This window comes from Myotis daubentonii, chromosome 6 (assembly GCF_963259705.1).
Source record: "Myotis daubentonii chromosome 6, mMyoDau2.1, whole genome shotgun sequence".
Classification (NCBI taxonomy): domain Eukaryota; kingdom Metazoa; phylum Chordata; class Mammalia; order Chiroptera; family Vespertilionidae; genus Myotis; species Myotis daubentonii.
In genome coordinates this window covers 9578754-9592103 of record NC_081845.1, presented here as the reverse complement: position 1 = coordinate 9592103, position 13350 = coordinate 9578754, and the positions used below count along the sequence as shown (strand labels likewise).

Here is a 13350-nt window from a genome sequence, read left to right as displayed (position 1 = left end):
ATGGATGGGTGGATGGATGGATAGATGGATTCATGGATGGATGGATTCATGGATGGATGGATTCATGGATGGATGGATGGATGGATGGATGGATGGATGGATGGATGGATAGATGGATTCATGGATGGATGGATTCATGGATGGATGGATTCATGGATGGGTGGATGGATGGATGGATTCATGGATGGATGGATGGATGGATTCATGGATGGATGGATACATGCATGGATAAATATATTCATGGATGGATGCATGCATGCGTGGATAAATATATTCACGAATGGATAGGTGGACAGATGGATGCTTCAATTGACTGATCCTCCTTGGTCCTACATCTCTCCCAGTTACTGCCCCACCATTCTCTTCCCTTTAGAGACCAACATCTCAAAATTTAGACTCCTCTATTACCCCACTTCCCAATCAGTCTGTACCTCTCTCTAGTCACTGGACTGGAATTCCATTCCCCCTTCAGTTTCCCTGAGACTTTCTGGAAGAGTTTGGAAGTGTGTGCCTGGCTCTGTGCTCCAGGATCCTTGGAACCCTATAAGGCCCCTCACCACCTCTCCACTTAGGAGTGCAATCCCCGCACAGGGTGAGCCACAGATCTCTGTGCTTCCCACCCCTGCAGCTCTGAGTTTGCTTGGCTAATTCTCTTCGCAAGGGCTTTTTGGTATTCTCACTGCCCTGGGAGACTCCCTGGAGGTGCTGTGACCTGCTGATCCCCACCCCACCGAGGCTGCAGTTAACTAGCCCTAAGATACTCTAAAGCTGCTTCCTCATGACCAGACACTTGCCATGATCCTACATCCTAGTGCAAGGGTGGGCAAACTTTTTGACTCGATGGCCACAATGGGTTCTTAAACTGGACCGGAGGGCCGGAACAAAAGCATGGATGGAGTGTTTGTGTGAACTAATATAAATTCAAAGTAAGCATCATTACATAGAAGGGTACGGTCTTTTTTTTTTTTTAGTTTTACTCATTTCAAATGGGCCGAATCCGGCCCGCGGGCCATAGTTTGCCCACGGCTGTCCTAGGGTCTGGGAAGGTGTTTTGGTCCCATCATCTCTCAATGCTGCACAAGACGGATCCCAAAGCTGCACAGCTGGACCCTTCCAGCTGCCCACAGGGCTCTCTGAGCAAACTGCCCAGTTTCCTTCCCAGATCCTATGCCCAACAAACCCTTCCTAGGGAGATGCCCTACTGTGGCCACAGTCTTCTCATGTCCAAAACCGATGCACTGCCTTCACCCCAAACCACCATCGCTCCTTTTCAGTTCGCTCAGGAGTGGGAAGAAAAAGTGCAGACGTGGTGATGTGGGCAGGGGCCTGTGACTCTGACCCACTCGTACCTGTCAGGATGGTACCTGTGCAGAGGACAATGGCTGGAAACTAAGGCCCGCATTTCTCCGCGGAGCTCTGGCCCTTACAAGAACAAGATGGGGGAGCTCGAGCCGTCTACTATCCAGATGAGCGAGCCCAAAAGATACACCCTGTCTCCTTTTCACCGCAAATCCCCAGAGGGGTCCAAGTACTGTATCTGGGTGTGAGGAGGACAGGCACCGAGGGTACCAGCTCGCCAGAAAGGCCTGGAACTGCCTTGCCGAGGCCTCTGCAGCCCCAGCTGCGAAGCAGCACCGTGTTCCTGCTCTGCCTCACCAGCCGCCTGGGAAGGAAATCAGAAGGAAGGAGAAAGCTGGTGGGCCCTCCCCCCAGAGGGAGCAGCCACGTGGGAGAGGAGCCAGGGATTGGTCTCACCGCCTTTTCCTTCACTGCCTGTCGCGGTGGCTGAGAAAACATCTGCTGGGAGCCAGGGAACAGCAGCTCTCATCCTTCAAGTGGGAAGTGAGAGGAGAGAGGGGAGCCCTGACACCCTTCCCCTGAAAGCCCACCCCGTCCCTCAGTCACTTAAACCCTGGCTCTGACCCTGGACTGGCTGCCTTTCCCCCGTTGTCCCACCAGGCCAATGCCTCTCCTCTCCATGGAACTGCCTGAGGACTCGGCCTGAGCGCACCTGCCGCACCTGCCGCTGCGCTGGCCTAACTGCCCCCCCCCCCCCCGCCCCAACCAGGGTTTTATAGCTTCTGTCCTACTTTCTTTGCGATGCTGGGGTGGTCCTTGGCCTTCTCACATCCTTCAGCGGTTGCAACACCCACACAGAGCGTGGAAGATTCTCCGTGATCGGTCCTGTCCTCACTCCCGCCCCGCCTTGGGTCTGTGTGTGCAGGCACGTGCCCTGCCCCCTCTAGCTCTTCTCAGCCCCTTTTAGTGGCCTGTCTGCACCCGCATTCCTTACCCTGCGCTTTTGTTCACGCTTTTCTATCTTCCTGGATGTAGTCATCTCCCTCCTACTCCTTTCTCTATTTTCAGAGTCCTGGTCATCCATAAAGGCCCAGCTCCCCGGCCCCTCCTCCATCCGCCTCTCCTGCCCTGGAACACGCTTGCGTACCTACCAGTGGTGTGGCCCGAACACTGCATGGTCCTTATTTGTTTACACTTGCCTTCCAGCTACACAGGGAGCTCCTTGGGGAAGGGGTCGTGTTTTATTCATTTTTAAACTCCTAGCTTGTCAAACAGAACTTGGCGTGCATTCCTGTGTCCTCAGAAAAAGGGGGGGAGGAGGATTCTTGTACGAATGAATGTAAATGTGCTTTTAAACTGCAAATCGTTGTACAAGTGTCAGTTATTGTGGTATCCATGGTGCCCAGTGGCAGGTTTTCAAATAAAGACATGACTCGTTTCTGGAAAAGGCGGAGCAGTTAGAGAAACGGAAGGTGCTTCCTCCAAAATAAAGGCAAAAGTCTTGAAGAGGAGTTACAGCAAAAGGCTTGGGATTTGGAAATGCTAAGAACAGGAAGGAGATAGAAAAGCATAAACCATAAAAATCAGTAGGCCCTGCTGGTGTGGCTCTGCGGTTGAGCATCAACTCATGAACCAGGGGGTCATGGTTCGATTCCCAGTCAGGGCACATGCCCGGATTTGGGCTCGATCCCCAGTAGGGAGCGTGCTTGATGTTTCTATCTTTCTCTCCCTCTTCCTTCCTCTCACTCTGAAATAAATTTTTTTTTAATTTTTTTTTTAATAAGTAGGTAGAATTTTGAAATGTGAGCAGGATTTATGAACGGAACCTTTTTGAATTTGAATTCTTCCCCAGTTTCTACAGCATCTCTGCTGGATGGTTCCCCAGCCCAGGGCTTCTCTTCCTATCTATCATGAGGAACGTGTGTGTGTGTGTGTGTGTGTGTGTGTGTGTGTGTGTGTGTGTGTGTGTGTGTTGGGGGGGCGGGGACAGGTTTACAATCAGCCACACACTGACACTTTTGAAAAATACAATAATAACAAGAATTAGTAGAAAACTAAAATAGAAGAAATCAGACACTCACAACACAAGTCCCAACTTATCATTAGACTCGACATATCTCATTCTGTCAAAATGCTATAAAAGTTTCTACAGGCTTCCTCTCAATTTCTGCACTCACCTTGCTGCACATCAGTAACCAGCAGCTTAACTGGCTCCTGTTCATTCACACCTCGAATAGCACCAAATTAGATTATCCCATATTTTCAATAATAGACATTACAAGGAATGGAAGCATTAATGAGGAGAGGACACTCATGTACAAATATTATAATGGTGGAGATCTTAAAGGCATATACTGATGGGGAAAGAAATACTTTAGGCAATATTTAAAACTTTGTAACAAAATTATCCAAATGGTGAAAAGTGTGTGTGTGTGTGTGTGTGTGTGTGTGTGTGTGTGTGTCCTCAGAGTAGAGTAAATTCTTGATCCTCTTGGAGAATAATTCTTTTCAATGCAAAAGTTTTAAATTGATCCAGTATTGTTCACAATAAGGTAGCAATGTGTGCCAACATCAAGCCAATAAAATTAATAATTGGCCTGACAGGCTCTAATACATTTTTTGGTGTCCTTGCTCTGTCATTTGAGCACAGAATGAGCCGTTATTATCACTGAGCTGCAAACCTCTCATTTTGGCCTCAGATGATTACAGCTGCTAATGCAGTGCATGCTACAGTAGTTTTCAGGAACTGGTTTAAGGTTAAAGTATCATATTTAAAGGATTTAACTATGATCAGCAGGGGGAACAAGTTGTGGCCACAGGACTTTGATCTGTTTTCTAGAGTGGCCTGCAAAAATTTGGACTCCTAACAATCTATTTTCTCAACCATTTCAGAAAACAAGCAGCTTTTACAATCTAGTTTCTCTACCACAGACTCCGGAGTTTTGAAATGCTTTCAGTTGGCGATGGGCCATCATTTGCTGGAAGTGGGCCATGGTTCTTTGTCTCTCTCTCCCCAGATGAAATTCTTCAAGCCCCTTAACTCCATCCTTCCCTCCCATGAAGAATGTGGCTTCAGGTTTCAGCAAATAAGCAAGCTTCGCACTTGAAGTGAGGAAAAGGATTGTTCGTTTTCTCATTAAACCCCAATGCAGCCAGCCAGGTGGAGTTGGCGTGTGTCCGTCACCTTTGTCCCTCCCTCCATCCTGCCTTTTGGTGCTGATCATGCCCATTCATAGTCTCCTGTTTTACTTTTTAAATTTCATACCCATCCATATCCTGTGGTTCTACCTTCCTAATTTTGTGTACAATTTGTCCTTTTAAAATATTGACCAAGCCACAATAGAGACCATTATAAACTTTTGAACAATAATAGATACAGAGGCAGAGCTGCCTCAAACAGATTGTCAAACTGCAGCGGGAAGGCCGGGGAGGGTTGGGGGGCAGGAGGTAGGGGGGTAAGAGATCAACTAAAGGACTTGTATGCATGCATATAAGCATAACCAGTGGACATAAGACACTGGGGGATAGGGGAGGCTAGGGGACTGTCTAGGGCGAGGGGATAAAATGGATACATATGTAATACCCTTTGTAATACTTTAAGCAATAAAAAAAAAAGACTAAAAAAAATAAAATAAAATATTGACCAAGCCCATTGAGGGTCACCCTATAAACCAGAAGGCCAAGGTTCAATTCCCGGGCAGGGCACAGGCCTGAGTTGCAGGCTCAATCCTCAGTGTGGAACGTGCAGGAGGCAGCCAATTGATGATTCTCTCTCATCATTGATGTTTCTATCTCTCTCTCCCTCTCCCTTCCTCTCTGAAAGCAGTAAAAATATATATATTTTAAATGTTGATCAAAATATTAAGCAACTATCAGGTATAACCATTCAGTACAAGTTCAATGTTAGCCCATCCTTTGGGACCATGTTCCATGTATAATTTTATGAAAATATCAGTGAATACATGCTTGTGGAAGGGTTTTTTGTTCTTTGAGGGAATGTAGTTTAGTTTTCACGTGTTCAAATGCTATTACATCAGCTCTAACGTCCTTCAGCATTTCTTATTTGATACTAATTCTGTATCCTGTGTGGATACGTAAGCCTCTTATAATTGTTCCATTCATGAAAGTAAGGAGACTCGGTCTTGGTATTGTGGGTTTTTAATGACAACTGCACTTAAACCTTGTGAGTCTAATTTCTTACTGAGATATTCACTCTCTTAAGAAGAACAGATGTTACCACAAAGCTTGTTTCTAAAAAAATATGAACATGGGTTCATGCATGACAATGACCTTAATGCTAAGAAACTCGAACGTTTAAAGTTATTTGATGCCATCTGTGAAATGTGCTGCTGAGAAAGTTAGCGGCGAAACCCTGCCTGCTTTTTATCTGCCAAACATAGAGTGCAAGAGAGAATGGCTGGATTATTAAAAGAAAGGGAACGATTATCTGATGGTGCTTAAATTTCGGTTTCCCCTTTCGCTAGCTGCATCTCACTCCTGTTGTGTTTGTGACTGGGATGGGCCGTGGTTTGTTGGAAGTGGGCTTTGGAATGAGGTTATGGAGCCGCCTGATTTTCACAGGGTTCCTTCCTCTAAGTGCTGCCGAAGCCCCTGTGACGCCTGGTAGACGGCCATGGTACAACGTTCAGCCCAGGGCAGGGGATTGTATTTATTTTCTATTTTACGTTATTTCAGCTGTTTTCACTTTTTTCTTTATGGTCTTCTTGCCTCCCACTGGGCTCCTTTTGCAAGCATTGCCAGGGGAAGAGGGAACGCTCGGCTATGAACTCTTCAGCGCAGGGGGCGGAAAGGAGTTTCCCTCTCTCAGCAGTTCACATAGCTTCTCAGCCACGTACATTTAACCCACTGTGGTTTGAGCCCCAGTTAGCTCTGTGTGCAGCTATTTCTATGTTAACACAAATAAATTCATTTCAAAGTTTTCCATGGGTCATTAACATAGCCTATTAGATAGCCTGAATCATGTGCTTAAAAAAAAAAAAAGTGTGTGTGTGTGTGTGTGTGTGTGTGTGTGTGTGTGTGTGTGTGTTTATAAATTGGTATTTGGAGAAGAATTTAGTTCTATAACAACTGAGTTCTTTCTAATTTAAAGGTTATGTTTAAATCAACTCTGTCCCTTTTTTCCAGTTTCATTAAGATATTATTCACACACACACACACACAAGATATAATTGACATATAACATTGTATTAGTTTAAGGTATACTATATATATATATATATATATATATATATATATATATATATATATATATATATAGTGCTATGGTATGTTAACCTCACATAGTTACAAATTATTTTTCTTGTGATGAGAAATTTTAAGATCTGTATTTCTGGCTTTTCACTGTGTGAATTTTGGAGTATCTTTGAACATATCATGATATCATATCATTCAAGGAAACAGCAGACGATGTTTTTATGTCAAAACTCTGATGTTATTGGTAACTTGTTATTATATTATCCATCCAGGGAAGCTCTAATGCATGTGGAGGTGGGAGTAGATAATGAATGTAGATGACACTCTCTTTGCTCAAAATCCCAATTCTATGAATATGTTAAGTATTATCATCATCAATAAAAGAGAGACTCTGTATTTTCATAGTAGAGTTAAGAGCACATTAGTTTAATAATTACCTAACACTGATGTGAACGGTACATCTTGCAAACTAAAGACTTGCAGAAGGACAGCAATGTTTGACCTCCTTCTCCTTGATTTCCTAGGATTACCTTGACTGCATCAGGGACCAAACCAAACTTCCTCTGGGGACAGAAGAAAGATCAGCGCTTTTTGGGAACATACAGGATATCTACCACTTCAATAGGTAAGTCAGCACACCAAAGATTGTTCTCACACCGGGACATTATATATGTCTCTCAAATGAATGTGGCCTAAAAAAATATCTCCAGCTGCTGATTTGACTTCATAAAATGTGTGGGCTCTCGTGCCATGAAGTCTTCCCCCTGGAAGTATTCTTGTCTCGCATTTACTCAGTATCCTGTCCCGCTCCATCCCCCTGGCTCAGACGAGAGACCTGTTTGCGCTGACGCATTAGCAGCATCTTCCTTCCACACCATGATGTGAACTGAGCACCCAAAAATCCACGCCGGCTTCATCTGCAGCGCCCCACCTCCATTGCATTTCCTGAACATTTCTTCTGGCTGGGGTGTGGGCAGGACACCATAAACATACAATAAGTACTTGAAGTCATTTATATATTAATTCATATTCGGTAATAATGAAAGTTAAAAGTGATTGATTTAACTCAAACATGTATTAAGTACCTACCATGTAGCGGGCACTGGGCCTACTGGTAGACCGTGTTTGTAGTAAACAAGGCAGACGGAGCCGAAGGAGCTGGGCAAACACCAGTTATTAAAACCGAGTGTGTTACTTTTTGGAAGACCCGGTAGTAGGCAGGTTAACCACAGGCCGTTTCCAGAGTATCTGGGTTTGCTTCTCAGCTGAGCCATGGGCATATCCTTTGGTGCGTCTTTAATGGAGTAGAATAAACAATGTCCTCAATTCAAGTCTTTGCTCAACTCTTCCTATCTCAAAGCACTTACTGGGCTCCCTCACACACAGCTTACCTGCTCTGCTCTTTCTCTCCCAGAATTCAGCAATTTCGAACATACGATAGGATTGACTTTTAGGATACGTCTGTTGTTTCTCTTTTTCCCCACCCCACTCGAAGAATACTGCCTGAGGGCAGAGATCCATGTGTTGTTTTTTTTACTGCCCAAATGCCTAAAACAGGGCCTGGCCCATATGGGCATCCGAACTTTTGTGGAATGACTGACTGAATGACTGAGTGAATGAATGAATAGAAACAATAAGAATATCTACCTCATATGGTTACTGTGAAGCTTCAGTGAGCTGATCCACCTAAAAAGCCTAGCTCACTGCCAGCACAAAGGAAACACCAACATATTAACCAGGGATGACATCGACTGTGTTATGGTAAATCCCATTGTGAAGTTCTACGGTGTCCTGTCATCGTGTGCCTCAGCCACAGTGCGAATGATAAATCCCCCCTCAGCCACAGTGCGAATGATAAATGAAATTGGTAAATGTGAGCTCTTTGAGGGCAGGATCCACATCTCCGTGGCCACCGGTGAGTCCCTAATCCCTAGCGCAGCCTGGCCTCTGGGAGACGTGCCAACTGAATTGCATCAACTCATCCTTCAAATTTGAAAACCTGGGATATCAACAGTACAATACCGGTGTTGCCTCATCTCTGTCGTATGATTCAGTAAACTTCGAAACCCAGTTTGCATGTTCCAAGACAGTGGTTCTCAACCTGGACTACTCACTAGATGGAATCACCTGGAAGCCTGTTTTTTTGTTGTTGTTTTTTCTTTTTTTCTTAAATATGGTAGCTCCTACACCCAGAAATTCTGGTTAATTAGACTGGTGTGGGGCCAGGGCATCAGGAATTTTTAAAAGGTCCTCAGATGTTTGCAATGTGCACCATGGTTGAGAAACACTGTCTAGATCAAATAAACACAGTAATAAGAAAATAGTGAAAGGACAATAAAAAGCTGAACTAGGGAATGTAGAGTCCACATGTTCATGGGATGTGTTAGTGTGAGAGCAACCCCCAACCCCCATGTTGCAGTCTCCCATGGTAAGAACCTTCGAGCCTTCCAGAACCCACCCATGGCACTGGAACCTGGGAGGAGGGAGGAGGCCGCTGGCGTAGCCTCCCTGTGGTTTGGCTGTAAGCTGATGGCAGTGACTTTGTCACAGAGCTTCCTGTGTGTGATCCCCTGACATGCCTCCCCTGGGCCTCTCTGACTCCACACTCACTGTGGCGTGATCCGGGAAGGATTTTCCACTCCCTGCAGTTCAAATCTTCATGCGTCTCCTAATGTAAAGAAAGATCAGGATGGAGTGGCTGCCTGCGTTGGCAACATGGGGCCTTGGCCATGGACCCCCGGCTGCAGCAGCTGGAAGACTGAGAAGACCTTTCTAGTCCTGAATTGGTTCCCTGTTCTCTTCCCTTTGGCCTTCTCTCAGCGAGGAAGTCAGACGTGTCCGAAATAACAGGAGTCAGAGTGAATGAGTGCCCAGATGATATGCAAGGCATCTGTGCAGGGCCACAATTATGTGAGCGTGTTCGTGCCTGTCCCTTCTGCAGATCACATTTACACAGCTTCCTGCACATGCACTACCTCATTTCATCCTCTTAGCTCTCTGAGGGAGACCAGATGCACATCTCAGAGACTGGGTACCCACCTGTAGACAAGGCATCAGTGGTACTGAGTAGAAAGTCCTTTGCTCCAGGTTGTAGAGCTGGAAACCCAGCCGAGCCTATTTTGAATTGTCAAATCTCTATTGGTGGTATTTTTGTTGTTGTTATTATTAGTGACTCAATGCACAAAATTCGTGCAAGGGTCTTGGCCCCCGCCCCCGCCCACTGCCGCCGCGGCTCCCACCCGCAGCCACAGCAGCCGGGGGCGGGAGGGGGGGCAATGGGGGGAGCCTCTGCCGCCTCTAACGCGGCCCCCCGCCCACTGTGGCTTTGTCCGGAAGGATGTCTAGTCTAATCAGCATATTACACTTTTATTATTATAGATTATTATTATTTCGTTATTATTATTTTCAAGAATATCTTCTTATTAAACTTTTACAGTTGAGTTCTCTATACTATTATGTTCCTATTCACTTCTTTTTTCTTTCTCTTAAATCTGGAGTCTAAATTTAGAGCTCAGATGTCCTTGCTATTAGATTTGGTTAAATAAGAGTATGGGTATGACTTTTTATGTGAATGTCTCTTATGAATCCTTTATTATAAACCACCCCACATCAATTGATTTCAAAGATATAGCTGCCCAGCAAATCTATGATTGGGGTTTGAAATAATTTTAAAGTTTCTATTATTAGTTCAGGTCCAGGTTTTTCAACATCATATAATATTATTGTGACCAACTAAGCAAGTTTTAAATCTGTAAAATTAAAGAGGCCAAAGAGGAAGTGGTTTTATACTGGCCTGAACAGTTCAACTGACTAGATTTTGTTTTTCAGGAAATATTTCCAAAATACAGAAAAGCATAGAGTAGTGTGATAAATACCCATGAACCATCCCCGCTCTATCAAAGCCTTTCCTTGTGCCATATTTGCTTTAGAAATTCTATAAAGCATAACAACATTACAAACAATGTTGAAGCACCATGAGTACTCCTCCCCACTGCATTTCACTCTGGGGAGAATGGCACAGTGATGGTAGACCAGTTCTCCACGCTGCGGACAAGGGAGGGGAACCTGAGATTGACAGTGTTTGCCAATTCCCATGGCGCAAACACTCCCACCCCAGCAGGTTTCAAGCTCCTAACAAGACATCACTGAACATGGAATTAGGAATAAATATGCAGAATTGGCTCTGGCAAGCCAGTATAATCGGGCTTAATATGTCACTACAACTGTAACTACTATCCAAGACTTGGTGTTTCATTCCCAAGTATGATTTTGTGGCCGTGACTATATGTGTAAGCATTTATTTAAAATATGTAACATGGCCGAAACCGGTTTGGCTCAGTGGATAGAGCGTCAGCCTGCGGACTGAAAGGTCCTGGGTTTGATTCCGGTCAAGGGCATGTACCTGGGTTGCAGGCACATCCCCAGTAGGGGGTGTGCAGGAGGCGGCTGATCGATGTTTCTCTCCCATCAATGTTTCTAACTCTCTCTCTCTCTCTCCCTTCCTCTCTGTAAAAAATCAATAAAATATATTTAAAAAAAAAAAATAAAATAAAATAAAATATGTAACATGCTTTCACTCAGTTCAAGCATAGCATAAATTATGTCAATTTTTAAAAATCTTTTTCACTCAATGTTTTTAAGATTTATAGCTCTACTTTGTTTATTTTAACTGCTGTGTACTATTCCACCGGGGCAGTGGTCGGCAAACTCATTAGTCAACAGAGCCAAATATCAACAGTACAACGATTGAATTTCTTTTGAGAGCCAAATTGTTTAAACTTAAACTATATAGGTAAGTACATTGTTATTAACTTAATTAGGCTACTCCTAAGGCTTAGGAAGAGCCACACTCAAGGGGCCAGAGAGCCGCATGTGGCTCTCGAGCCGCAGTTTGCTGACCACGGCTGGGGGAATACATTACTTTGCCTTTTGCCGATTACAGTAAGACCCAGCATCTTTCTTGTTTATTGGCTCACATCCATTGCTTATCTGTCTGTCGGGATGTTTCTTTTCCATGTTGTTGTATAGGAGTTGTTGATGAATTCTGGCTGGTGATCTTGTGGGCTGCAAATTATGTCCTCGTTAAGACTTGTGTTTTTTTTAACTTTCATTGTGGTTTCTTTGAAAAGAAGTTGTATAATTCATAAGTTTGACTACACTAAATAAATATACTTTTTATAGCATGTGGGTTTTGTGTTGTGTTTAAAAAATTATCTTCTGTTCTCAGTTCATAAATTTATTTTACTATAGAGCCTTAAAATCTTGCTCTTTATACATATCTTTAATCTAACTAAAATCGATAGAAGTGTGGTATATGTTAGGAAGCCCAGATTCTTATTGTCAAATGGCTAGCCAATGGTCCCATCACCACAGGTTGAAAATACATCCTCTCCATGCTGATTTGTAGTTCTGCATTCTTTCCAGGTCAGGTTTGCATGTACACGTGGGTCTGTGGCTGGGCTCTGTACTCTGTTTCGTTGGCCTATTTGATTATCCCTGACCCATATCAAATGTCCTAATTATTAAGCCCACATTGCTCTTCTTCAGCATTGGCTTAGCTTTTCTGGACTCTGTACTGTCAAGTTCAATGAAGAACTCTGTTGGGATTTTCATTGAAATTGCATTAAATTTATAGATTAATTTTGGCAGAATTGACATCTTTACAATATTGAGTCATCCCATCCATAAACATAATCTCTTTAATCAAGCCTTTTAAAATGTTCTGTAATAGTGTTTTCTAATTTACCCATCATTTTCATACATGTCATTTTAAAATTTCTATTTTTTAATTGGCTTCTAGTGATGCTTTTGATTTTTATATGTTGATAATGTATCCAACTGACTTTCTAAACTTTCCCATTACTTATAATTGTGGTTTATAGATTTTGTTTTTTTTCTGTACAGACAGTGGTAACTGAAAATGAGGATTTTTTTTGTCTTCGTTTATAATTCTACCCCTTATGTTTTTTTCTTGTCTTATTACTTTGACCAAGTCCCACCACATAATGTTGATTAGATGTTGACATCCTTATCTTTTTTTACATTAGCAGGAATGCTTTAACCATTAGCAGGAATGTTTTACCATTAACTGTGATGTTTGCTCTAGGATTTAGATAGACATTTCTTCCTATTTTGCTAAGATATTATTGTGAATGTATATTGGATTTTATAGAATGCTTAATATGCCTCTAAGAAAATTAGCATATGTCTTTCCTATTCATAATGTGGTAAATTATATTAATAGGCTTTCTGATTTGAATCATACATATATTACTGGAATAAACCAACCTGGTGATGATGTTTTATATATTTATACACTGATAAGTTTTATTTGTTTGTCTTTTTTTAAAGGTTTTTTTCATTCATGTTCGTAAGTGACAATAGCATATCATTCTTTCCTTGTACTGTCATTGTTCAGTGTTGGTATATAACTAGATTTAAATTTTATTTCACAAGTATTCCAACATGAAATGTCTTGGAATGTAATTGAGACTTCATTTTTGTTTTCTTTTTTATGCCAAAATCTTGCTTTCTCTCCTAAACTCTATGATAGCCTAGATATTTAAGTTTCTGGTTTGGTGTCTGGAAGAAATCTCCAAATGGTCAGGAAACTAGGTCAGTCACCACACACACACACACACACACACACACACACACCACTTTCCCCATTTTAACTTGCCCCCCAAATCCCAAAAACTGTTTTTCACGGCTAATTAAAGATGAAATGTCAACTACTGTATACAGCATCGCTCTCTTGGAACACAAAAGAGTTATCTAAACTGTGACTTGAATCTTTCTTTAAGAATAAAGAATGAGGAGCCCTGGCTAGGCTGGCTC

At 43.0% G+C, this 13350-nt stretch overlaps 1 protein-coding gene across 3 annotated transcripts in view; it reads left to right on the top strand.

The window, feature by feature from the left end:
• PLEKHG1 (pleckstrin homology and RhoGEF domain containing G1) overlaps positions 1 to 13350 on the top strand; it is a 193312-nt gene that overhangs the window by 135239 nt on the left and 44723 nt on the right. For all 3 annotated transcript variants that reach the window (XM_059700026.1, XM_059700024.1, XM_059700023.1), the window contains one exon: positions 7038 to 7138. In XM_059700026.1, the coding sequence (XP_059556009.1) occupies positions 7038 to 7138 (101 nt within the window). The remainder of the gene's footprint in view (positions 1 to 7037; positions 7139 to 13350) is intronic.